The 27,000-nt window shown below is 40.1% G+C and overlaps 1 protein-coding gene across 5 annotated transcripts in view; it reads right to left on the bottom strand.

The window, feature by feature from the left end:
* Positions 1 to 27,000, bottom strand: part of KLHL2 (kelch like family member 2) — a 98,526-nt gene that overhangs the window by 28,915 nt on the left and 42,611 nt on the right. For all 5 annotated transcript variants that reach the window (XM_037897493.2, XM_007067038.4, XM_037897491.2 and 2 more), the window contains exon 5: positions 5,933 to 6,095. In XM_037897493.2, the coding sequence (XP_037753421.1) occupies positions 5,933 to 6,095 (163 nt within the window). The remainder of the gene's footprint in view (positions 1 to 5,932; positions 6,096 to 27,000) is intronic.

Raw genomic sequence — 27,000 nt, 5'->3', positions numbered from 1 at the left:
AGCTTTGGACACATTGAGCCTGAACTGGAAGTGATACATACAAGAGACACTGAAAAGACAGGAAAAGATTTGTCACTGGAAAGAAGGTGAGAGTTCCAGTAAAGAGGTACATTTGGGACATCCTTGCAATTCATGACAACTGTAATATATATAAATATCTAAAACGGTAACGTATATTAGCAGATTTGTCTTATTCTTTGGATATAGTATTTATAGAAGCATACTGATATAACAACATCACAATAGTCTACTGATGGATGGACTGGAACCTAGCGAGAGATATTTTGCTCATTATAGCAATTTTTCATTGATTTCAGCAGCATCTTCAACCTCCAGATCAAGTCTCAGTGCCTCATTGTGCAATACATATTATAAACAAATGATATGACTGTCTCTCCCCCAGCTAGACAGAAATGTTAGTTTTATTAAAAATCAGTCTGTTCCATAAATGTATTGTTTCAAGGCAAGTGAGAGCAGCAGAATAAAGACAATGAACCTCAAAAAAGCAGACTTTAATGAACTCAGAGAACTAGTAGGTAAGGATCCCTGGGAAGAAAATCTAAGGGATAAAGGAGGTTCAGGAGAGTGGCAGTTTCTCAAGGACACAATATTAAAGGCATAACTGTACATTCTTGATGCAAAGGAAAGACAAGAAGAATAAGAGGCAAAAATGGCTCCATAGGAGCTCTTTAATGACCTGAAAATCAAAAAGGAATCCTACAAAAAGTGGAAACGTGGACAAATTGCTAAAGAAGAGTACAGAAGACTAGCAAGAGCACTAGGGACAAAATCAGAAAATCTAAGACACAAAATTAGTTACACCTAGCAAGGGACACAATAGGCGATAAGAATAGGTTCTTTATATATATTAGGAGCAAAAGAAAGATGAAGGAAAGTGTAGATCCTCTGCTTAGCAGGGATGAAGAGCTAATAACTGATTACAACTAGAAGGCTCCTTAATGCCCATTTTGCTTCAGTCTTCACTAAAAGAACTAAAAGTGTTCATGATGACCACATACTCAGCAATAAATATTAACAACAAGGGGGAAGGAATGCAAGCTAGAATAGGGAAATAACAGGTTAAAGAAGATTTAGATAGATGTATTCAAATCAGCAGCGCCTGATGAAATTCATCCTAGGGTACTTAAGGATCTAGCTGAAACAGTCTTGGAACTGTTAGCAATTATCTTTAAGAACTCATGGAGGACAGGTGAGATCCCAGAGGACTGGAGAAGGGCAAACATAGTAGCTATTTTTTAAAAAGGGAAACAAAGAGGACTCAGAGAACTATAGCCCAGTCAGCCTAATTTTGGTATCTGGAAAGACACTGGAACAAATTATTAAACAATCAGTAAGCACCTAAAAGATAATAGGGTTATAAGCAATATCCAGCATGAATATGTCAAGAACAAAATATGTCAAACCAAACTAATTTCCTTCTTTGACTGGGTTACTGGCCTAGTGGATGAGGGGAAGCAGTAGACATGATATATCTTCATTTTAGTAAGGCTTCTGACACTCCCAATCTCTCAGTGTATATGCAGTGTGCCCAGCCATTTGACAGCATCATCATCAACCAAGTGAAGAGCCAGTAGCCCGCCATCAAAGTAAGTCAGAGGGCACTTGTTGAGGATATGAGGTATAGTCTGAAGTTAACCGCATCTATATTGCGGGTTGTTAGAGAAACCCCATTTGAAGAGATTGGTTGCACAATTGCCCTGTCCTGTTCAAAATGGTTCAGGGATGACCTCAGGTGCCTTGGCAGGTCAAAACCTGATGGACAGATGGTTGAATCAGTGACAAGAGATTAAGGACTGTTGTTGCTGACCACTTGTTACACCAAGAAGATTCCATCGTCATGTCAGTAATAGCATAAGTTACCATAAAGGGCGTCTAGAAGACAGGTGAACTGGCGGGTGGTTGAAGAGGTCTGAGTACAGAGGCAAGTCGCTGTTCTCATGGATCTTGTCCAGGAACATGATAGAAGCCCCCTCACAGCGAATATGGGGTGATGCTATATGACTAGGTATTGGCAGCCATGGCTATGGAGTTGCATGTAAAGTCCCAGTAACAATGTGTATAGCTTTGTTAAACTCTACATCAACCAGCCTCATGTGAGATGAGCGACATCAGACAGGAGCACTGTACTCTGCTGTTGAAAAGCAGAGGGCACGGGCTAATGTTCTAAGTGTCTGGGCACTTGCACCCCAGCTTGAGCTGGCCAGTTTTCTCAGCTAGTTGTTCCAAGTGCTAATTTTGGCTGCTGTCTTTGAGTAGTTGTGGTACATCAATGGTTGCGGTACGTCAATGAAAGTAAGACTGCGAGAATCTGTGGTGAGAGGCCTTTTGTTTTGAATTCATTTAGCTTGTTAAGTTATAGATTAATTACATTTTACCTTTTATTGTCTTGTAAACAATTCTGACTCTTATGCCTCATTACCTGAAATCACTTAAAATCTATCTTTCTGTAGTTAAAAAACTTGTTTTATCTAAACCAGTGTGTGTTTGGAAAACTTCATTTGGGATCACAGGATTTGTGCATTTAATTTTCCATTAATAAAATGACAGACTTTATATGAGCTTGTATTGTCCAGGAGTGGCTGGGTAGTACAAGGCACACATTTCTGGGGGAAAGTCTGGGACTGGGTGTTGGCTGGTATTGCCCTGCAGTGTAATTCATGGATGTCTAGCTATAGCACTCACACTGTATAGCTGGGTGTGATTTACATGCTGGAGGTTGTGTGTGGGCAGATTAGGAGTGGTTGTTCTCATAGGAAAGCAATGTAAAAGGCACCCCATGCTGGAGAACTGAGGGGACACAGCTGTCCATCAGTCCAAATTGTACCCTGCTTTTCACAAGTGCTGAAGGGAATCTAGGGATTACTGTGGATCACAAATTGAATATGAGTCAACAATGTGATGCAGTTGCAAAAAGGCAAATAGTCTGGAGTATATTAACAGGAGCACTGTATGTAAGACATGGGGAATAATTATCCCGCTCTATTTGGCACTGGTGAGGCCTCGGCTGTATTACTGTGTCAAACTCCGGGCATCACACTTTAGAAAGATGAAGACAAACTGGAGAGAGTCCAGAGGAGAGCAACAAGAATGATAAGAGGTTTAGAAAACCTCATCTATGAAGAAAGTTATAAAGAACTGGCCATATATAGTCTTGAGAAAACTATATTGAGGGGGGACTTGATAACAGTCTTCAAATATGCTAAGGGCCATAATAAAGAAGACTGATAAATTGTTCTGCGTGTCCACTGAAACAGGACAAGTAGCAATGGGCTTACTCTGCAGCAAGGAAGATTCAGGTTAAACATTAGGGAAAACGTTCTAACTATAAGGGTAGTTAAGCTCTGGAACAGGCTTCCAAGGGAGGCTGTAGAATCCGTTCTCCCCACTCTGGCCCTGAAAGAACTGAATTAGACCAGGCATGCCCAATCAACCAATTAAGCTGCAAAAAGGGTAGATTTAGGCTGTGTGGAAGAACCTTGCCTGTGAAGGAACAGGCAGGGCTTCAATAAAGCCAGAAGGCTGCCAACAGTGCAGTGAGATGGCAGGGATAAAACTGCAGTCTCTCTTCTTGAGGTAAATGAGAAGGAAGGGGGATAGGAACCCCTGAGAAAAGGGACAGGAATCCACAAGGAAGGGTTTACCTAGTAGGGCTAAGAGAGGGATCTGACTAGGAAGGCTGGTGAATGAGAAGCTTAAAGAAGCAAGGTAGGAAGTAGTCCAGGGCAGAGAGTAATAGGATCAGTGAAGACCCAGAACTTAACTGCTTTCTCTAGGGTCATGGCCTAGAACCCAGAGCAGAGGGTGCCCCACCAACCAAAGCGAAGTGGTATTGCTTGGGGCAGTGAATGAGAAAACTGGTGAGTCACTGTAGGAGTGACATATCCAGGGCAACAGGCGTGAGGACTGCCTAATGCTGCTTGAGCAGAGAGATTTTAAAGACTCCTCTGGAAGGGGAAATCACAGTGTGACCTGGCCAGAGGGTTGAGTCACAAAGCAACTGTACCGTAACTCCATGAACAGGTGAAGAGCTGCAATGGTGAAAGAGAAGAAAGGGAGTGCTGAACCAGGTGGAACTAATCCCCAGAATCAGCCAAAGATGGTGAGTAGAGCACCCAATGACACCATCAACTGAGCTTTTTTAAGAACAGATTAGAAAAACACCTGCCAGGGATGGTCTAGGTTTATGCCTCAGCACACAGGGCTGGACTTGATGCCTTACTGATGTCCCTTCCAGTCCTACATTTCTATGATTCTATGATAACGTCAGAGTGCTTTGTTATTCTACAGTTTGCAATTCTGAGAAATTCTCAATTCCATAGTGTCAGGAAAACAAGTAATGAAGTAAAAAAAAGTACCCTCCTTAGAACAACAAGTACATTAATTAGACAAACTCATTAGACTGCCAATTGCTGATCTGGTGATGGATTCTGGAACTACCTGTATCTCAGCTTTATTAACCCTGGTAGTCTTAATCTACAGCAGAAAAATTATGGAGTACATTATAAATAGGGGACAATGGTTTCAAATTTCAGAAGCATGAGAACCTCATTTTAGAATATCAAAACTATTTATCATATTATATTAGGATCAACACAAAATTTAGTAAGAGGAAAAAATAGGGAAAGCTGAGGGTTCTAACCATCCCATCATCTCAGGGAAGCACCCCTACCCGGCAGATGTTCCTCCTGATAGTAGTTCTTGAGGTGTTTGCTTGGGCAGATAGCTGGCCTCCTGTAGTAGTAAGTTATATGATCAATTAGTCCCCTTTCCATCTTGTGTTGAGGTGGGAGAGTGGCATTCCAGGCACTCTTCTAGTAGCATTTCAAACTTTGGGCTGGACAGGCAAGATTTTGGGAAGAGAAGCAGATAGTAGGACACCCATTCAGTGCATTCTCTGCCTCACCTCAACATACTTACATGCCATTGGAGCAGCCAGCAGGATACAGGGACTATGCAGCATGTCCCCAGTGTGCTTATAGCAGTGCTAGTGGCAGTTGTAAAAAGAGAGTTCCACTTTTACAGCTGATGAGATCACAGCAGTAGCAAGCATGCCTGCAATGAGGCAGCTGCTCAAGTGAGCAGCACTCTCCTTAATGTTAATTTCAGAGAAGGCCAGCAGAAAGTTTTGCTGTGCCCATCCCTGAACATAATGGATTCTTGTCCCTTTTTTCCCCACACCACTCTGAACCACACCTGGCTAATAATTCTGGGGAGAGTCAATAAGATTATTCTTTGGGAAACACCCCAAACTTATTTTGACTTATGACTCATTTTACATATACAGCGTATGTTTGGGTAAGGGGACCCTTTAGGTCCCTCCAAGCCTCGTCCTGCAGAAATAGTGCCCACATGCTTTTTCCTTTTAGCTTTAGCAATTGGCTTACATTGGCTTACACTGATTATGCTGTCAAGATTGTCTCCACAAGGAAGAGAGCTAAAAGCTTACTTTTTTAAAAAATGAAAGATGATATTCTTCTTCATAGTGCCCCAAAACTGACTCAGTTAACTAAGGACTTGGATTAGCCCGAAAATGTCCCCTCTAATTTGTCAATCCAGTGCACAAGATAACTTTGAACTACAAGGGTTACAAGCTAAGCGAATTGCTTGCTCGGTCACAAGTTTCATGGTTCTGGCCCTGACAATTACAGAAAATGAAGATGCACTTCCCCTGGTGCCCATATAACCAATGTTTTGGCCAGAAGACTTTTTCTTCCTGTGATAGATGTTATAGATCCCACTACGCTTTTTCAGAAAAAGTACCTATCTCCAGCATCTTGGATAAATTCCCTTTTGTTAGGGCGTACTAGAAAAAGCACCTTCTTAAAAAAAAAAAAAAACAAAAAAAACCCCAAGTTCCCCCCCTCCCCCACAATAATAGAGCAGGTTATTGTCTGTACCATGTTAGACTTGCCTGCATACTTGTTGGCCTTGTTCAATAGATCTGTGCATGCATGCATGTCAGCAAAAGCACGAATCCCTAAGCAGTTGATCGGATGAAGCTGGGATTCCAAAAACTCACAGCAAGTCCTCTTCACATCCTGCAACTGTAACAGACCAGCTGCTGGGAGAAGTACCTGTAAGAAGCAAAAACGAGTTAAAATTCCATCTAATTTTATGCTGCAGTACTATCACAACATCTATAAGACAAAGCAGAAAAATATAAAAATTTGACACAACAATGGAGAATGGAAAAGTATCAGGACTATGAGAGTTAGAGCTAGAAAAACCTACTAGGTCATTCCGATTCACCTCCCTGCAAACATACATTTATTAGTGTGAAGTTTAATTTTAAGGGTCACAAGCAGTGGAGCTTTTGCCACTTCCCTTTGGAAATCATTCCACATACTAATCACGGTGTCAGTAAACTCTTCATAACATTCAGTTTATGGGCTTTTTTCCCCTCTTACTCATCTTATTACTCCTAGTTATACTCCTAACCCTTTTCACTAACCCAGACACTACTTTTCCCACAGGTATTATACCCATTGAAATATTTGTAGACTTACTCTCCTCTTAGTCATCATATAGCCACATTACAGATATTAAACTCTAGTCTTTCTTCATCAGAAAGTTCTTCCACTCCCAAGTAATTGTTATTGTTCTCCTTCAGAGGAATTAAAGTCAAATGTGCCTTATGTATGGTATTTTCGGATTGCCAAGTTTCCTTCTACAGTGGTGAATATTAATTCTTTCACTGAATATCACTCATGAATTTCTCCATCTTTGTTTTCCTAAAAATCTAACACCACTGCACATGTATGATGTGAAAAAAACCTCTTTACTATACTCAAGTCATATAAGACATGGCCATTAGTCCCAAATCTCCCTATTTCTCTCCTCATATTCTTGATCAGTTGTTCCCCAACAATAAGTAGCTGATCCCTGGGTGGCTTTTCCGCTGATCTGAGTTTAAGTTTTGGATCACAAAACTGTCTTCTATTTAATTTAGGAATTTCTTTTATGATGCGTGTTTTACTTCATTTGTTACTCAGCTATCGCAGTAGTACAAATTACCCCACAAATTCTGTATACGGAGGTTTTGAGCATCTTGAAACATCTTAGTACTTTAGATTTCTCACTCTCCCAAGTCCCAGTTATCAGATGACCACTGTTATTGTTTCTATGTTAATCTAAAGAATTTCATACCCATCGTTCACTGCTGAATTGCAATAGCTAGAATTGTAAATAATTACAAATCACTATCTAGTGCCATATTTATATGTCTTCCTTTTTGCCAACATAGGCTGTTACCCTCTAAACTGTTCCAATTACAAGTTACATCACACCAGATCATAACTGAAGACTCCAGGAACAAATAAAAGCACATTGTTAGTTTACATATACCATATTACAACTTTCTAGATCAAACTCAGTGACAATCTTTCAGCAGAGCTTGTGTAAGTTTGTTGAGTGAAACCATATAGGGCCAGGTAATTCTAAGTTTGGGCCTTGAAAACACTATCCTTTTTAAAAAAATATTTAGCAATAAAAAATGAACTACCTGAAGACAACAGGAGAAATGTTTTGCTTTTCAGAGGCACAGCAGAGAAGAAATAACTTAATGCCATTACACACACATTGTTCTTCAACCTTAAAACTGAACATGAGACTATTCTGTTCTAGAATTGTGCCTTTGAGTGAAGTTTTCTTCTGCCATCTACCATTTCTTCATGAAGCATTTCTATTTTTATTTTTATGTATATTCTAAAATAGAAATCTCATTAAAATAAGTGTAAAATGATTACTAAACCATGTCTATAGGCGACAACAGCAGCAACAACAATTGGAAAGATTTTAAAATCTAGAGTGGCCTTGCAATTGTAAGTCATGTGGAGGGAGAATAAGTTTGTGGAATTCTTGTTCAGCCTGTAGGTAAAGAAGGTGCTAGTCACACTGCTCATCTTGTTTCCTCATTATCTTAACAGATTCTGGAGAATGCATGCAGTGTTGTTGTAGCTGTGTTGGTCCCAGGATATTAGAGAGATAAGGTGGGTGACTTTTATTGGACCTATCTTGGAAAAGGGGGTAGACAGCGAGGTGGCAAATTTGCAGATGATAAAAAACTGCTCAAGACATTCAAGTCCAAAGCAGACTGCGAAGAGCTACAAAGGGATCTCACAAAACTGGGTGACTGGGCAACAAAATGGCACATGAAACTCAATGTTGATGCAATGCACATTGGGAAACATAATCCCAACTATACAGATAAAATGGTGAGGTCTAAATTAGCTGTTACCACTCAAGAGAAAGATCTTGGAGTCATTGTGGATAGTTCTCTGAAAACATCCACTCAATGTGCAGCGGCACTCAAAAAGGCGAACAGAACGTTGGGAATCATTAAGAAAGTGATAGATAAGACGACAGAAAATATCATATTGCTGCTATATAAATACATGGTATGTCCGCATCTTGAATACTATGTGTACATGTGGTCGACCCATCTCAAAAAAAGATATTTTGGAATTGGTAAAGGTTCAGAAAAGGGGGAAAAAATTATTAGAGGTATGGAACAGCTTCCATATGAGGAGAGATTAATAAGATTCAGATTTTCAGCTTGGAAAAGAGACTAAGGAGGGATATGATTGAGGTCTATAAAATCGTGACAGGAGTGGAGAAATTAAATAAGGAAGTATTATTTACTCCTCATAATACAAGAACTAGGAGTCACCAAATGAAATCAATAGGCAGCAGGTTTAAAACAAACAAAAGGAAGTATTTCTTCACACAATGCACAGTCAACCTGAGGAACTCTTTGCCAGAGGATGTTATGAAGGCCAAAACTATAACAGGGTTCATAAAAAGAACTAGCTAAATTCATAGAGGATAGGTCCATCAATGGCTATTAGCCAGGATGGGCAGCGATGGTGTCCCTAGCCTCTGTTTGCCAGAAGCTGGGACTGGGCAACGGGAGATGGATCACTTTATAAACCTGTTCTGTTTATTCCCTCTGGAGCACCTGGCATTGGCTACTGTCAGAAGACATGATACTAGGCTAGATGGACCTTTGGTCTGATCCAGAATGGCCATTCTTATGTTCTTATGTTATGTTCAAACTATTTTAAAATATGTTGGAAAAGGAACTGAGACATGTTTACCTTTGCCCAAAGTTCAGTTCTCACCTACAGGAACTGAAGATGTAGCAGGTGAGCTCAGAAAAAAATGGAATTTCCATCCCATAAGAAATTCCAAATTTCAACATCTGTTTTCATCTCTAATCTAAATGAAAACTTGAAAATGTTTGTGAAATTAGAAGTTCCAAGATATTTCAGAAATGGCAAAATGTTTTGTTTTGTCAATGTTTTGCTTGTTTTTATTGAAACAAAACATTGACATTCCTGAATTAAAGTGTTTCAGTTTGGTTTGTTGATTTGACCCAAAACGTTTCATTTTGAGTCAGTTCAACATCAATATTGCGTCAAAGGAGTTGTTGTTTGGATTCCTGATGCTCCTGTTCTTCTTTGAGGGTCTGCCTACAACTGGCAAGATGCAATATGCTCTCCCTTCTGGTCACAGATTGTGTTGCTTCGAGCTCAATATAGGCCAGCCAGAAAGCCCAGCCCATAAAGAGGAGTGGGGGCGTCAGGATCTAAACTACAATACCATGAGACAATGCAACACAACAGGGAAACAGAATTAAATGTTCAATTGACTTGAAATGAAACTTTTAAAATAACAACAACAAACCTAAATATTCTAGTTCAGGTTCTGAAATGAAGTATTTTATTTTGGTTTGTATTGGCAAATTGAAATTTTCCCACACAACATTTTAATTTTGTAGAAACTCCATTTTCCATCAAAATATATTGGGACGGAAGATTTCCTACCAGCCGTATTAATGACCACTGCAATTTTGGTCCAATTACGGTGTTATGATAAAAATAAAAAAATGATGTGCTTGAGCCTGCCCTCTTCCTCTCTCAGGAGAAAAAATGTTTTAATCACTGAGACAAGGGGAGTGAGATAACATCTTTTATTGGACCACTTCGGTTAGCGACAGGGACAAGCTGTTGAGCTTCTCAGAGCTCTTTCTCAAGTCTGGAGAAGGTAGCCAGAGTGTGCAAGTGAGCATAAAGAGTTCACACATGTTCTAGGAGATCACTTAAAGTGAAGTGGGCAATTAACCTGTCTGAAGGACAAAGGAGGTTTAGAGGGCAGCAAGGTGTATTATAAATTGTTCTAATGAGCCATAAAATCAGTGTGTCTGTTAAGCCGATGGATTTTAGTGTCCAGCAGTGTAACAAATTTAAGTTCCCAGCCTCCTCTTTTGAAGGTGTTATACAAGTTTCCTTTGAGAATAAAGACTGAGAGGTTACATATGGAGTGATCGTTTTGTGAAAAGTGCCCATGGGTGATAGGGTGTTTTTATCTCATCATTTCTCTGTGTGAGATCATTCGAGAGCATAGGGATTGTCTGGTTTCAACCGAACAGTTGTCACTGGGGCATTTAGTGCATTGGATGAGGTAAAGCACATGTTGTGACAAGCATGGGTAGCATCCGTGTATCTTAAAAGTTTAGTTGTTGGGGAATGGGTATTATTCATCTTAGCAGTGGAGATTTGTCTACAGATTTTACATCTGTTATGGCAAGGTCTGCTCCCACTTGAGTTGGTGTGTCCTTGACTGTGGGAGCTTGCTTCTGATGACGAGCAGGGGGAGGGGTATTTGAAGGACAGAAGAGAGGGATTGAGCTATTTCTTTCAGGATGTGGTCCCTGCCATTCTTTAATATGCCATATGGGTTTTAGTGTGGAGCTTTTTTTTCCCCCCCTGTGGAGAAAAAAGTTCTCTTGGAGCATTTGGGCGGCCCATTCCATGATGTGATCTGCTTCCCTGGTGGAGTGTCCTTGTTTAGAGAAGGCAGTTTTAAGTGTGTATCCAGGACTTTCTCACTGGAACATATTCTGTGGTAACAGGTAACAGATTTCTTGGTGTGCCAGGTGTGGTTACTTGATCTGCGGAGGTAAGTGTGGTGATCCATGGGTCTCTTGTAGGTAAACGTCTGTAGAGTTCCATTGCTGAACCTGATCATGGGGTTCAGGGTGGTGGCTGAAGTTATGGTGGAAACCTATGAAAGAGTTTAAGTCACCTGTCCAGAGGATAAAAATATCACTTATGTATACCAGGTATATCATTGGTTTTGCAGTGCGTTGTTTCCAGGAATTCTTCCTTGAGGTGGCCCATGAAGAGACTGGCATATGGCTCTTCCCATGGTTTGGACAAAATGTTTGTTGTTCAATGTAAAGTTGTTTAAGACCAGCCATACTGGGTCAGATCAATGGTCCATCTGGTCCAGAATCCTGTCTTCCAACAGTGGCCAATGCCAGATGCTTCAGAGGTAATGAACAGAACAGGGCAATTATTAAGTAATCCATCCTGTCATCCAGTCTCAGTATCTGGCAGTCAGAGGCTTAGAGACACACAGAGCATGGGGTTGCATCCCTGATAATCTTGGCTAATAGCCCTTTTGGCTATTCTCCATGATTTACCTAATTCTTTTTTTAATCCAGTTATAGTTTTGGACTTCACAACGTCTCCTGGCAATGAGTTCCACAGGTTGGCTGTGTGAAGTACTTCCTTTTGTTTAAAACCTGCTGCCTATTAACTTAATTGAATGACTCCTGGTTCTTGGGTCATGTGAAGGGGTAAATAACACTTCTTTACTCACTTTCTCCATACCATTCATGATTTTATAGACCTTTATCCGATTCCCCCACACACACTTAGTCATCTCTTTTCCAAGCTGAAAAGTCCCAATTTTTTTAATCTCTCCTTGTATAGAAGCTGTTCCACACCTTTAATCATTTTTCTTGCCCTTCTCTGCACCTTTTCCAATTCTAATATATCTTTTTGAGATGGGGTGACCAGAACTGCACACAGTATTCAAGGTGTGGATGTATCATTAATTTATATAGTAGCATAATGATATTTACTGTCTTGTCTGTCCTAATGGTTCCTAACATTGTCAGCTTTTTTGATTGCTGCTACACATTGAGCAGATGTTTTCAGAGAACTATCCACAATGACCCCAAGATCTCTTTTTTGAGTGGGAACAGCTAATTTAGACGCCATCATTTTTGGTGTACAGTTTTCCAATATGCATTACTTTACATTATCAACACTGAATTTCATCTGCCATTTTGTGGCCCAGTCACCTAGTTTTGTGAGATCCCTTTGTAACTCTTCACAGTCTACTTTGGATTTAATTATCTGGAGTAATTTTGTATCATCTGCAAACTTTGCCACCTCATTTTTTACTCCTTTTTCAAGATCATTTATGAATATTTTGAACAGCACTGGTCCCAGTGCAGATCCTTTGGGGACACCTCTATTTACCTCTCTTCATTCTGAAAACTGACCATATATTCCTACCCTTTGTTTCCTGTCTTTCAACCAGTTACTGATCCATGAGGGGACCATACTTCTTATCCCATGGATGCTTACTTTGCTTAAGAGTCTTTAGTTAGGAACCTTGTCAAAGGCTTTCTGAAAGTCCAAGCATACTATATCTACTGGATCACCCTTGTCCACGTGTTTGTTGACCCCACCACAGAATTCTAATAGACTGGGAGGCATGATTTCCTTTTACAACAGATGCATTGATTCTTCCCCAACAAATCTTGTTCATCTATGTGTCTGATAATTTAGTTCTTTACTATGGCAGAGGATGAAATGGATGCATTTGGTGATGTGTTTGGGGTGGATTTCTGAGTGTTGTCCATTGTCTTGTAGATATCTGAGGCAGGCAGCAATGCCTCATAATGAGGGATGTTGATGTATAGAGAGATGATGTCCATGGTGGCAACGGTATTGTTCTAAAGGAGGTTGTTAAAGTTGGAGTTTCCGGAGGAAACTGGCTCTGTGTGTGGTTTGAAGATGGTTTCTATGAGTTGTGATACTCCTTCAGAAAGAGTGCTGTGGACAAAGATGATGGTTCTGCCTTGGTTCCCTTGTTTGTGTATCTTGGGAAGTATGTAAAAGGCCCCTGTGGTGGGTTTGTGAGGGATGAAGTTGTAGAGTTTTTCTTGGGGTTGTTTGGGGAAGGATTTGATGATATCCTTAAACTCCTCTGTGGACTGTGGAGTGGGGTCTTTTATTGAGTTCTTTATAGTAGGTGGTGTCAGAGTTGTCAGTTGGCTTTGTTGGTGCAGTCATCCCAAATGAGGACTACAATGGTGCCTCCTTTGTGTGGAGGTTGGATTTCAGAGACTGCATAGCTTCCCTCTCAGTGGCGGAGATATTGTGGTGAATGTAATGTTTATTAAGGATTTCACAGTTGTTGGTTTTTTCCCTGTTCCAGTGTTTAAATGATCAAATGTGTGGTTTCATCCGCTGAGGGGTGTCTGGTCAGATGATTCTTTATTCTTATGTCTTTTGGTGGAGATATGGTGGTTGTGCGTGGTGGTGTATTTGTGAAATAATTCTTTGAGGCACAGTTGGCAAAATAATTATCCTAGCTCTCCACATGTTAGTATGGTATCAGGTTCTGTGGTAGGGCAGAAGTTCAGTCACTTGGACAGCACAGGTAATGCAGTTCCAGTGAGGAGTAGTCTTGATAAGTTGTTGAGGTGTTGTGTAGCGTCAATGCAGTGGGTTCTGGTTTCTCCCAGAGGCAGTGTTCTCTTGGTTGTGGTGGTGTTGTAGCTGGTTCCACTTTTTGGTTTTGTGCTGGATGGCTGTCATCAGGATTTTTTGATTGTGCAGGAAATCCAAAACTATCTCCAAGTAGGTTTCCTGATATTTTTTTTCCCCAGTGTGTGGGAGCTGCAGGCGATTTCTTATTAAAGGTGGTCCCTTCTGGAGTATGTGAAGTGCAGGAGATGGTTCTTCAGTTGTTCAGACGTCCTTCTGAAGAGCTGTTCAGCATACACGGAGCTCTACATAGTGTTCAGAGTGTTATAGGTGGTGAGTTCTCTGGGGATGATGTTTTGTATCTTGCATTTGCTCAGGAAGTAGATGTCACTGTTTAGTTTGGCTTCCTTCTTCTTCATGTTGTGGAGTTTCCATTTTAAATTTTTTAAACATTTTTACAAAGATTAAAATGCCTGTTTCTTGAGACAAATACTAAGACAATCACAAACATTCCCCAACCTGAATTTTACAGAGCTATTACTAGTGTACTGTCTATTATTGGGAGGTTTTTTTGTTTGTTTTGTTTGAAGACACAAAATAATCTTAAAAAGATAAAGACTTCCATTACCGTGGCCATTTAAAGGCAATTTTGGAACATCATTCTCTTTCATTCCTTCAGAGTTACTGATGCCTCAGACAACTGAAGATTTGTTGTTTAGTCCTGCTTGAACTTATTATTTCTTCTCTTCCTTGGTCTGTCAAAGACCACGTTATTGTTCCACAAAAGATTTATTTCTCACCTGAAGTTTTAATAATCCACTGTAATCAAAGTAATCACCTCAGCAACCAAGTGTTTAATCTGAGGAGTATCACTATGAGTGTGAAATAAACCAAAGGCCAGATCTTGAACAGAGAAGTCTGTCTTCAAGCAGAATTAACAATTCAAGGGGGGGGGGGGGAGGGGGGAAGGGGGAGGAAGGAGGGAATTACTTACACTTTTGCTAAACATTTTTCAAAAATATCTGAGAAATCACCATATCTTTAAATCAAAACTATAAATCTCAGATAATGCCTAAAAACCCCCACCAAAAAACAACTATTGAATCTAAGTAAAAAGACAAGAAGATGTAGACAGTCAGGTATAAAAATAACCTCATTTAAAGTCACACCCCTTAGCTTCCGTAGAAAGGTTCACTAATCACTAAATTAAGAGCTCATTTAAGTGAACATACAACATATGTACATGAAAATTATAGTAATTAGAATAAGATTCGTAACAGTTTCTATTAATAGCAAAACCATATTATCGTTCTCTATCTTTTAGTGGCAAGGGATGGTGTGATGATGAATTTTAGGATAAAATATGACACTGGAATTCTCTGGTATTTAGGATTAAGGCCCTGCTCCTGCAAGCCTTTATACAGATATTTAATTTCGTGTGAGTTATGCCCTGATACTGCAAGCACTTCACATGTGTTTAATTTTGCAATATTCATAGGAAGTTCTGTGCAAGTTTATCAGTACAGCTGAGCAAATAATTCTGTGAATACTTCTCGGGATTTTTAAATAACTTGCTTTTGATCATGTTTGCTCTCCCTCTGTTTTCTTTCCACTAATATTTGAATGACTGTTAAAAGACAGTGAATATTAAGCGTTTTATACTGAAAGAGAATTTTCAATTTTCATAAATATTAATATTTAAATGCTTGCCCATTCATCAAAACAGAGAACAGAAATGCTATGAAAGTTAGAAGACCAATCACAATTAAGCAATACCTACCAGATTTTGCATATCTGTAATGAGTTTGTACAGTAAAAGATTCAAAGACATTTTAGTTCTATAGGAAATAAATGCATGGAAATCTCAATGTGCTCATGTATATTCCACCAGTAGGGGGAAAGAAGAGGCTACATTCCATCAAATTTATCTAATTAGAATTACATGCTCAGCTCTAGTTACTAGGCAACATGAACAATGATTATATGTAGCTATTTGCAATTTTGCACCTGTAGAATTACTGGCCCTAAAGCAACAAAGTCCTAAATGTTTAAAATGCTCAAGATATAGACTGTAGCTCATGAAAGCTTATGCTCAAATAAATTGGTTAGTCTCTAAGGTGCCACAAGTACTCCTTTTCTTTTTGCGGATACAGACTAACATGGCTGCCACTCTGAAAGATATAGACATAAATTCATCAGAAGAGGAAAAATTAAGCTACTGCTCTGGTAAATCCATGAATAAAGGATACAATTGAGGGGTAAAAAGTTTTATAGCCCTAACTATGATAAACTGCAGTCAGGATGACATTCAGAGTAGTTGGTTCTTGCCCAAACTGCTACCATCTCACTCCTTTGCAGTTTACTACTCAGGATGCCATTCCAAGGGATAAGCAGTAGAGGACACTAACTTTCTCTAGAGATGACACAGAATATATCTTTTAATAGGCGAACTTCTCAAAATTTTCAAGCAAATTTCAGAGACGATTATAATAAGGAAACATCTACTTCAGAGGTATTTTTAATAACCCCTGTCATCCCAGTATCTGAACACTGAACACCACTGCAGATGGTTAAGTAGAAAATGCATATGCATCTTTTTATCTTGTGGTGCTGAAACTTGAAATTGCTCTAAGGTGTCCTGGGACATTTGAATGAAAAAACATTTAGCCATAGTGCACTGAAGAAAACTACTTGGTTCCCTCCTTTTAATTCTCCCTTCTAAATGCCTCATTTTGCCGTTACACTCCTTCCAGAGTCCTTCGGACAGCTAGAAGTATTTGCAAATAGGACACTGCTTTCCATTTCCAATTAGGGGCAGAGAGTTTCTATCCAGCAGGACTGGGATCAAGTTAAGAATCTAAATTCTGTGTTACACTACCACTAGGGACCCCATGGCATCCTTCACTGGCCCTGTAATATATCCTGTTTTATTCTCTCTTTAAAGAATTTATACACACACAAAACTACATTAAAAGAACAGTATTAAGATTGCAAAGTCAGACACCCAAAAGTTAGGGAAAAAAAGAGGAGTCCTTGGGGCACTTTAGAGACTAACAAATTTATTTGGGCATAAGCTTTCATGGGCTAGAACCCACTTCATCAGATGTATGAAGTAAAAGGTACAGAAGCACGTATAAATACATGAAAGGATGTGGATTGCTTTACCAAGTGTTAGGTCAGTCTGACGAGATAAATCAATTAACAGCAGGATACCAAGGGAGGAGAAATAATTTTTGAAGTGGTAAGAGAGTGGCCCATTACTGGCAGTTGACAAGAAGGTATGAGTAACACTAGGGAGAAATTAGTATTAGGGAAATTAAGTTTAGGCTTTGTAATGACCCAACCACTCCCAGTCTTTATTCAGGCCTAATCTGACGGTATCTAGTTTGCAAATTAATTCCAGTTCTGCAGCTTCATGTTGGAGTCTGTTTCTGAAGTTTTTTTTGTCGAAGAATTGCCACTTTGAGGTCTGTTATTGAGTGACCAAAGAGATTGAAGTGTTCTCCTACTGGTTTTTGAATGTTATGATTCTGATGTCAGATTTGTGTCCATTTATTCTTTTGTGTAGAGACTGTCTGGTTTGGCCAATGTACATGGCAGAGGGGCATTGCTGGCACATGATGGCATATATCACATTGGTAAATGTGCAGGTGAACGAACCCCGGATAGTGTGGCTGATATGGTTAGGTCCTATGATCAATGTTCCCTCTAATTTTTGACAGGCTGTGTGCACAAAAAATTTCTTCTGTGGAAATTATTGTGCTTCTGTGCAAATTTTTGTGCGCCGGTGTTTTGCTGTGTGGGCGGGGGTTTAGGATCTGTGCGCACGTGCACACGCGCACAGCTTAAAGGGAATAGTGCCAATGATGGTGTCCCTTGAATAGATATGTGGACAGAGTTGACACCAGGGTTTGTAGCAGGGTTTGGTCCCTGGGTTGGTGTTTTTGTTGTGTGGTGGGTAGTTGCTGGTGAGGAAAAACACCAAAATAAAGGTTGCCTCTAGAACCTTTATTCAATCCCTTTGTGCATATGTATTGATGCAGCCTTTAATTACATTTTTCCACATACTATTTTCCCCTGCCTCGTTCAGTGCACTGGATGCACCCACTCAGGGGATGAATCAGGGTTATGCAATGAATGAGGCTGTTGGTCTGTAAGGCCCCTTGTTCCATTTTTGCAGAAGCTAGAAGATGTGTCGTGAACAAGGCAGGAGATGAATAACAGTCTTGTGGTTAAGGAAATTGAATGCTGCCTTGGAGAATTGGAGCCCGTGCCATGGAGTTGCTGTGTGATACTGGGCAAATCTCTTCAACCCTACTTTTCATAGGTGGTCACTAATTACATGTTCCTCATTTTCTGGGTACCAAACTTGATACCCTGAAATCTGACATGCTGAAGTGCTGTGCACTCACAGCTGCAACTGAAGTCAATGGGAGCTGTGCTTTAAATGTCTGAAGTGCTATATAATACTAAGTATTCTGAAAAATCAGTTTCTAGGCATCTCAAATTGGGCACCTAAAATTAGTTGATACTTTTGACCTTAACGTCTCCATGATTCAGTTCCCCATCTGGGGAATAATAGTGCCTTCTAATCCCAGAGGTGTTGTGAAAATAATTTCATTAGTGTTTGTGAAGCACTCGGACACTATAGTGATGAACATTATAAAAATGCCCATGAGGAAATGAATAATTCTATCTTCAAAGCAGGGTTTCAACAGCATACAGTAATTAAGACCTGGGGCCACACATTGAACAATGAGGACAAAACAAAACATTGCATGAGGCAGGAGTTCTGAAGAAAAAAATAGTATGTGATCATGTCTTTAAAGCTGTATCATAATACATATGCACCAGGGGGCTGAATCCAGATTGGACTACCTTAATTTTAGCATTTCCTTTAGAGTGCTTAACTTTGCTACCTTAATACTGTTCTTTTAATGTATTTTGTGTGTGCAATTTCCTAGGTTTTTAAAAAGCTAACTTAGTAAATAGAAAATTCCATCATGTGGCATCACATTGACACCTACCTAAATTGTCAGCAGGATTAGAATCTTTAAAACCATGACACAGTCCTCTGCCACTTAAGCTAATGGACTAACGGTTAGCAGTAGTAAGTTAGTGCTATTTGGACCAGCACTTAGAGGGGGAAAGGACACTTTCCCAGTGGGTTTCACAGATATTTGCTGACAGCAGAACAATGGTGAGACTCTGATCTTGGGTTCCATTACAGGCTCTGGAGGGGAGTGTACTCAAATGGGCATTGACTTCTCTTTCTGCCATTCTCCAAGCTTGACACCTTCTCCCCCATTCCCTCCAACCTGATCATACCCCAGCCCTATCTCTTCCCCACCACCGACTCCTCATCCCAGGCCCATTCTCCTCAACTAGTCAGTCCCACTCTCCACTCCCAGCCTCCTTGTCCAATAAATCCTAGTTTCCCCCCTCCAGAATCCCAGTCTCCCCCCACTTCCAAATCCCCTTCCCAACTCCCCAATCTCTCTCTCCACCATGCCAAGCCTCCACTAACTCTCCTCCCTGCCCACTTGCCCCAACCTCACTTGCTCCAGTCCCAGTTTCCCTCCCTGAGATTCTCATCCAATCTCCTCAGTGCTCTCAGCTCCTCTGTCTTAGTCCCAGTCTTTGACCAGCCAGTCTCTGTTCTCTCCACACACACTATGGCTCCTTATCAGATCTGTGTCCCCTCACCCTCACTTCTGCCTCCCCATCCCACAGGCACCCAGTCCCAATCTCCTTGCCTGCCTACCTCAGTCTTCACACCCAGCTCTTTCTATGATTTCAGTTTCCCACCCGCCACCCAAACCAATGGCTCCCTATCGCTATCCTCGCCACTCCCTGGCTCCCAGACAATCCCCGTCTCCTTGTGCCAATATACTCCTCCAGTGCTCTAGGTATAACTTGTTCTCTCTGCATTTGAATCGGAGGACTTCCTCCCACACTACCATGGATACCAGTAGGGAGGTGTGATGGGCTGGATCACAGAAACCCCCTGGGAGCTGCCACCTGATGTGCCCAGACTACTTCTGCCCCTGATTTCCTGCCCAGTCATCTTAGGACTTCAGTGCCCTGCCTGGTTTGAGCCAGACCCACTAGCCTGCTGCAAACCCAGACCCAGGTCTGAACCACATCCCCTAACAGCTGTAGGCTTAACTGAAAGCAGCTTACAGAAGTGTCCCTGTCCTTGCCACTCAGATCCCCAACTCCCAATGGGACCCAAACCCTAAATAAATCCGTTTTACCCTGTATAAAGCTTATACAGGGTAAACTCAAATTGTTCGCCCTCTATAACACTGATAGAGAGATGTACATAGCTATTTGTCCCCCCAAGTATTAATACATACTCTGGGTTAATTAATAAGTAAGAAGTGATTTTATAAAATACAGAAAGTAGGATTTAAGTGGTTCCAAGTAGTAACAGACAGAACAAAGTGAATTACCAGGCAAAATAAAATAAAACCCGCAAGTCTATGTCTAATCAAACTGACTACAGATAAAACCTCACCGGTTCCAGTAAGCTTCCTTTTACAGACTAACCTCCTTCTAGTCCGGGTCCAGCAATCACTCACACCCCCTGTAGTTGTCCTTTGTTCCAGTTTCTTTCTTGGGGGTGGAGAGATGCTCTCTTTGGCCAATGGAAGACCAAATGGAGGGGTCTCCCACGGGCTTAAATAGACTTTCTATTGTGGGTGGAGACCCCCTCTTCCCTCCTATGCAAAGTCCAGCTCCAAGATGGAGTTCTGGAGTCACCTGGGCAAGTCACATGTCCACGCATGACTCACAGTTTTTACAGGCAGAAGCCATTGCCCACATGGTATCTTGAATGTCTCCAGAAATACTTCTTATGTGGATTGGAGCATTCCAAGATGCATTGTTCCTTAAGTGCTTCTTGACTGGGCACTTAACTTTGCGAATTCCTTTCTCCAGGAACTGACCAAATGCTCGACTAAGATTATTTAGAAATCAAGCCTGTACACAGCCAATATTCATAACTTCAAATACAAAAATGATACATGCATACAAATAGGATTAATAGATTCAGTAGATCACAACCTTTACATAGATATGTTACATGGCATATGTAGCATAGAACATATTCCAGTTATGTCATATATATTCATAAGCGTATTTCTATAAAGGCTTATGGGGGGCACCGTCACAGGAGGTTATCGAAAGCACAGAAGAGAGGCTCCCTGCTCTCAATTTCAGTGCTGGCTCCACCCTGGCTCAGAGCAGCCGTTACAGGGAGAGTCTGGCTTTGCCCCGTAGCCCTTGGCTGAAGGGAGCATGCTTAGTCACTTTGCAGGAATGGCACATGTGCAATCCTTTTACAAGCAAGAGGTGTGAGGGGATGAAATATACTCAGATGCTCTACAGGGATGGTGCATGTACAGTCTGGCCAGCACTAAGAGCTGAGACAGGCTTGAGCATGCTCAGCAAGGACACAACATTTGGAGATTTTAGCTGTTACAATCTAGCAAGTCTCTACTGAGCATGTGAAAATTGATTTTTTTTCCTAAGGCTTATAACTTTGCCAAGCTTGGACGGATCTTCACAGGGACAGCAAAAGGCTTAGCCCTGACAGAAGGCCACTGCCTCCCTGCCAAGTTTTAAGTCCTGACTACAAAACTTGGGCGAGATAGAGCTTTAAAAGTAATTCTGGTGACTTTTTTTAAAAACATTGTTTTTTCCTAGCCTCATTCTTAGAAGTGGCTGAACAGTTTTGGCTCAAACTTTCCAGAAAAATGCAGCCTGAGTCATTTACTTGCCATGGAAAAATTAAGCTGAAACAGTTGAAGTTTGGCAAAATTATAAGCAACTGAAAACAGTGTCTTACAATGGAAAGTGTCTTAATGATAGGTGCTGCAACCAGCCCCACATATAATACTTCAGTATTGACCCTCCATTTGAGTCCCGAAGGACTACCACCAGAGATATTGCTCTGCCACAGCCCGAACACCATTCATGTATGGGTAGGGGGCGAGAGAAGACTTTAAAAATGGATCTGTTTTTGCAGACTGAAAGATTTGGGAAATTTCTGTGCACTACAAGACTTTCTCCTGAACTGCCATATCACACGGGGCCAAAAAAAATGTACCTATGCTCCATAGATTGCATTGGCTACAAATTAGTTTTCAGATGTAAAGAAAGCTTTAACTTTAAAAAGAGCACTGTATGGTTTGAGTTCTGTCTTACATTGTGCTCTCCACCCTCCTGTATACAATACTGGCATCTGAGAATTCAGCTAGAGCACTCAGTCACCACTATATTGTTTGTCTTACTCTAGCGCCTAGCATTTGATTTGGTTTGGAGGGAAGCATTACGGAAAGCAATAAAATCATATGGAGTTCCAGATAGCATAGCTGCAATTATGAAAGTTATGTACCAAGACCCCTGTAGTGCTGTAAGAATTGGTGGAAAATTAAGCGGTTCAAGTCAAAGTTTGGTGTAGGACAAGGGGGCATGAAATTACTGTTACTTTTCATCATGTTCTTATATTAAAGATAAGAATGGTAGATGAGTGGGAGGGCATGATACTGGATGATCTACAGTTAAGCTCTTTAGCTTATCCAATGATATCATACAACTGGAGACCTATTTGAATTAATGATACTCTTCACTACCTTGGAAAATTGTGTAGTCAACTTGGAGTTAAAATAAATGCCAAGACAACAGCAGTTGAGTCTTGGAAAAGGGATAATAGATAAAATGTTGAAATGAGGCAGTGAAACCATAGAACAAATACAATCTTATGTGTATCTTGATCAGTGCCGATCTTTCCCTCAAGAATGAAGTTAAAAGGCGACCTGCTTTTACAAGCATTGCACAGAAGTTGATGAAATTATAGACCGAAAAACATTGTGTTTGGTAATAAAGTGAAAATTTATCAGACCAGTGTACTAAAAAGATTATTCTGTGGTCTGAAAGCAATTACTTTAAATACAGATATCAGAATGCTGGAGGCAGCATAGGGGAGAGTTCTCTGGAAGGTGGCAGGTAGAAAGTGGAATGATTTTAAAACAAATGAAAAATCCAGGTATGCGATTGGCTGCAGTAAAAAAATTATGATGGTGGGGACACTGTAGAAGACAAACAGATGATAGGATGCCAAAGAAAACAATGCAAATACAACCAAAGTCAGTCAGATCAAGAAGCTGACCACCACCTACGTGGCAGGCCATTGTATGCCTGGACACAACCAGGCTGGGTTTAATGGAGGAACAAGCCATGAACAGGGAAGAACAGTGATGCACTATTTCTCCCGGTATCTGTAAAGATGCTTTGAGATGAGTACAAGATGAAAAAGAAGATAGCACCTAGAAGTCTCATTAATTACCAGAACTCAGATTGTGCCAGATGCTGTACAAACTCAGAACAAGGAGACAGTCCCTTCCCCAGAGAGCAGCCATATACTAATCTACATCTAAGTACTCTAATTTCCATTGTTCTTAATTACCCTTTACTTGCTTTAAGATTTTTTTTTTCTGTGGATTCTGGTCCCACCCCACGCATACTCTCATTCTAAAGTTACTGTATTTAATATTCCCAAGCTCTAGTTCAAACAGAAATTATTTCAGGGAAGTTCTATGGCCCGTGGTATTCAGGTGGTCAGTTCACTGTGACCATTCTTAGGCTTAGAATCTATGAAGCCAATAAAAATGGATTTTAACTTTCGTATCACAGGAAAACAAACATTCTCAAATATACTTGGGAAGCAGACATAGAAACTTAAAATCAGTAATGATTTTTTGGGGCCATTTGGACAGCCTTTCACATGGAAGATGACAAAGGGAAATGGCAACAGGGATTGGGAACAAGATTCTATTGTTTTCAAAACTTAAATTCCTCCCATTTCTTGGCACATTTTACCTGCCCGGTTCTTTTGCTTAAGACACGTTTAAAAGTGCCTTACATACAAAACAGAGACCTTAAAATAATAGTCAAAGCTAGGCTTCTTATTTACTTTAAAAATGCTCACAAATGAATAGGTGCCTAAAAAATACAAACATGACATCCTTCCTTTTATCACTATGTGCAGGAGACAAGTCTGAATCAGCAATACTGGTGAAAAATTAAATAAGACGAGTTATCTTATATGAGTCCCAATGCTCCACAGTCCAAAACATGAGTGCCCTACATATAGGGTCACATGCCTAGTAGTCTCAGATGAAGAGATATTCACGACAATACTGTGACTAGTGAGATATCATTCACGCTTAAGAAAGGCAGGTGTCCAGACAGAATTCAGATTAACTGATTAGTGTTTGTATGAATAGTTGATTGCACCACATCTGAACAATGAATCAATACAGGATTTTCCCCCTGACTCCAGTCTTCACCTGAAAAGCTATTTAGGAGGAATTTTGATCTTGTGACCTCATTGGGCTGGCTAAATATCCTCAAGCTCTAGATAGGTGTTTAACCTCAAACTCCAAGAGCCGTATGTGTTTCACAGCTGGTAGCAAAGAGTTAGAAATGATGGGGTTAATAGCATAATGAGTAACAAAACAGAAGTTTGTTGTCAAGAAATTCTCTTCCTATGTAAAAATAACTGTTTGGTCTGATCTTGAATTTCAAAGAAAAACCTTCTGAGTTCGAAGTACCACCGCATTCATGTACTGTTAAAATGAGACCCACTACAGAGAACAGTGGACAAAAAAGCCTACAAAATCTAATTCTTAAAGTATTCAAACTCTGTACTTCCAATGGTTAAATAGTCACAAGCTCAGAGAACTGCTTTTTTTTTTAAACTAAACCTGAAATATAGGTTCATATTTCTGACATATGAAGAGAAAAAAAGAGCTGCATTAAGACCAGGAAGGGTTTGTCCAGATTACGAAAAGAAGTTAAGGTTAGGCCAGGGTTAGCAAATACACTTAAACCAGCTCCAATTTAACCTGAGTTTTTAATCCACACCTGGAGAAACCTGTAGTGAAACTTAACTTTTAGTGAAATGGGTGGTAAATACACATTCACATTTTGATATTGCAGTTAAATTTCACTGCTGCCAAATATATTTATGAAAACATTACAAAGCACTTGAAGTATTTAAGAGCTGCATCTATTGGAATAATACAAGTGTTACAAACTTTGCAGTTCATCTCTTTCAGCATTTATGTCTGATAATTTGTCCTGGCATCTTTATTGAACATTTTCAGGGTACAACCCATGTGCCGGATGCACTGGTGTGGTTTTAAAAATACATGTATGAAAATGCAGCATTGGATTTAAAGCTGTGCAAGGAGCACAAAGATTAGAATGAGAGCGCTAAAGGACACGTTTTATAGGGTTGCATGGTATTCTAAGTCATACTGGTCTCACTGATTTAATGGCAATTGGACAGTAGCCCTTAACACTACAAATGTATCCTTAAGCGTAATGAGCCTCATGAAATTCAAAATGGACAACAGCCTTGAAATCCGTGAAAGTCTCAGATAACTGAACAAAATACAGTTCTAGGGCTTGTCTGTCGGTAATGTGCAATACCTTTCAGTACGCATCAGCAGGATCTACATGGGGCAGTTAGAGCACGTGTTCTATTGCTCTACATTTCACACCCCTCTAATTCACACTACAGTGATGTACAACTCCTTATTTCCCAACAGTTTTGCTATACAGCAGCCACAGTATTTACAACATATTATTGTTTCAGATGTACATAAGCATTCAGCAAAATACCAAAATAAAAGATAATTACAACCATACGAAATGCTATAATAAATATTAACATGGCGAGGACTTGGAGATAAATGTTATCTCACTAACCTGGAAACTAGAAGCCATCATGGTATTAAGGAAAGCAGTGAGTGTAGATACTTGCCTTTTAGTTATTCCTAAAATACATTTGAGTAACATTAACAGTCCATTGTAGGTCACCCAAAGCAAGAGTTTAGAGTTCTTGCTCATACTGTACTGCAATACTTGAAAGATTACAAAACGTTGTAAAAAGCCCCTGCAATTCCTTAGGAACAACAGGCTGATTTTAAGACTAAATTCACAGTCTGAATGGAGCTACCAGGGTTTCTCCAACCAGAGATTGTAATGGTTCAATTAAATCAATCCTATAAATACAGGACCTAAAATGCTAAAAATTTCAGTGCTGTGGGAAATTCACCTTCCCCTAAGGGCTAAAAATATAGTTCAGACCGAAAGGGTGCTAGCGTAAGCCACACTAACAGTATGTATCTCTGTCCTTCTCTAGAAGCTAGTCCACATTAGAGGTCTCTGAATCAGTTGAGGCTTCCGTCTAATGGGTTTAGTCATTTAGAAGCTCGTGCTTTCAGTGAGATAGGTCCTAGTTTCAAACCCTTCTAATGGCCCAACTGGGTTTGTTTATATTAACACTTATTGCTAACATCATATTTTTATGCATCACTAATTATAACCCTTTCTAAGGGCTAGAAAATCTGAAAAAGCAGTTAAAATGTTTATCATCTGTTTATGGTAGCACCTACATTGTGTTAGGTGCTTCTCAGATGGTCAAGAACAGTAGTCCTTGCCCCAAGGACCTCACAGTCTAAGGAGACAAAGATTAAGGGTTAGTTTCAAATACAAATCAACACATTTCACTACTGATAGCACGATGGAAATCTGTTTTTTAAGGATTTAAAATTTGAGAGGCCAAATGATTTGCAACTCATCACAGGAAAAAAATAGCTCTATTTTTTCCATTTGGGCAAAAAGCCAACACAACACCGCAAGTGCACAACCATATCTTAAATAAAGCATGTTTCAAACATGGTTATTTTTATAGTGTAGGCAGACTTGGTTGTAATTAACAAACTTGTTTCATAATTATAATTGAGTATTTGTTATAAGCCTTTAAGTAAAAAAGCATCCACTACAGCCAGCAAACCCCAAAGTCTGGACTGAAACCCCAAGGCATCGTTAATTCAGACAGTGGAGTACAGCACCAACTCTAGCTGATGTACATTTCTCCCCCACCACACCACAGGTGGATGAATCAGCTAAATCTCCCATTTTTATAGTAATACAGATCCCAAATAGCAGGGTAGTAGAAGTGCTTAAGGCTAAAATACTTTGCATGTATGCTGCTTGTCTTTCAATGCAGAAAGAATGAGTCAAGATCAACATCTGTAATAGTGGGTGGATGACATCTGAGTAGGCTAAAAATACATGTTGATAACCACAGCACACAAAGCTAAGACCAATACTTTACATTTCATCCAGGAAAGCTTTTAGCTATCATTCATCTAATCTGCAGTGGATCGTGTCTAAATTCTTCTAGGAGACATTTCCTTGCAAAATTTCTAGAAAAAGGATTATTTTTAATGACACTTCACTGACAGTAAAGGGTTGTTTGAAAATCAAGGTATTGTTACAACAATCTGACAACCAAGGCTGGGATTTTCAAAGGATTTTTGCCTTTGAAAAT

Source organism: Chelonia mydas, chromosome 4 (assembly GCF_015237465.2).
Source record: "Chelonia mydas isolate rCheMyd1 chromosome 4, rCheMyd1.pri.v2, whole genome shotgun sequence".
Classification (NCBI taxonomy): domain Eukaryota; kingdom Metazoa; phylum Chordata; order Testudines; family Cheloniidae; genus Chelonia; species Chelonia mydas.
The sequence above is the reverse complement of the archived record's forward strand: the minus strand, read 5'-3'. Positions and strand labels throughout refer to the sequence as shown.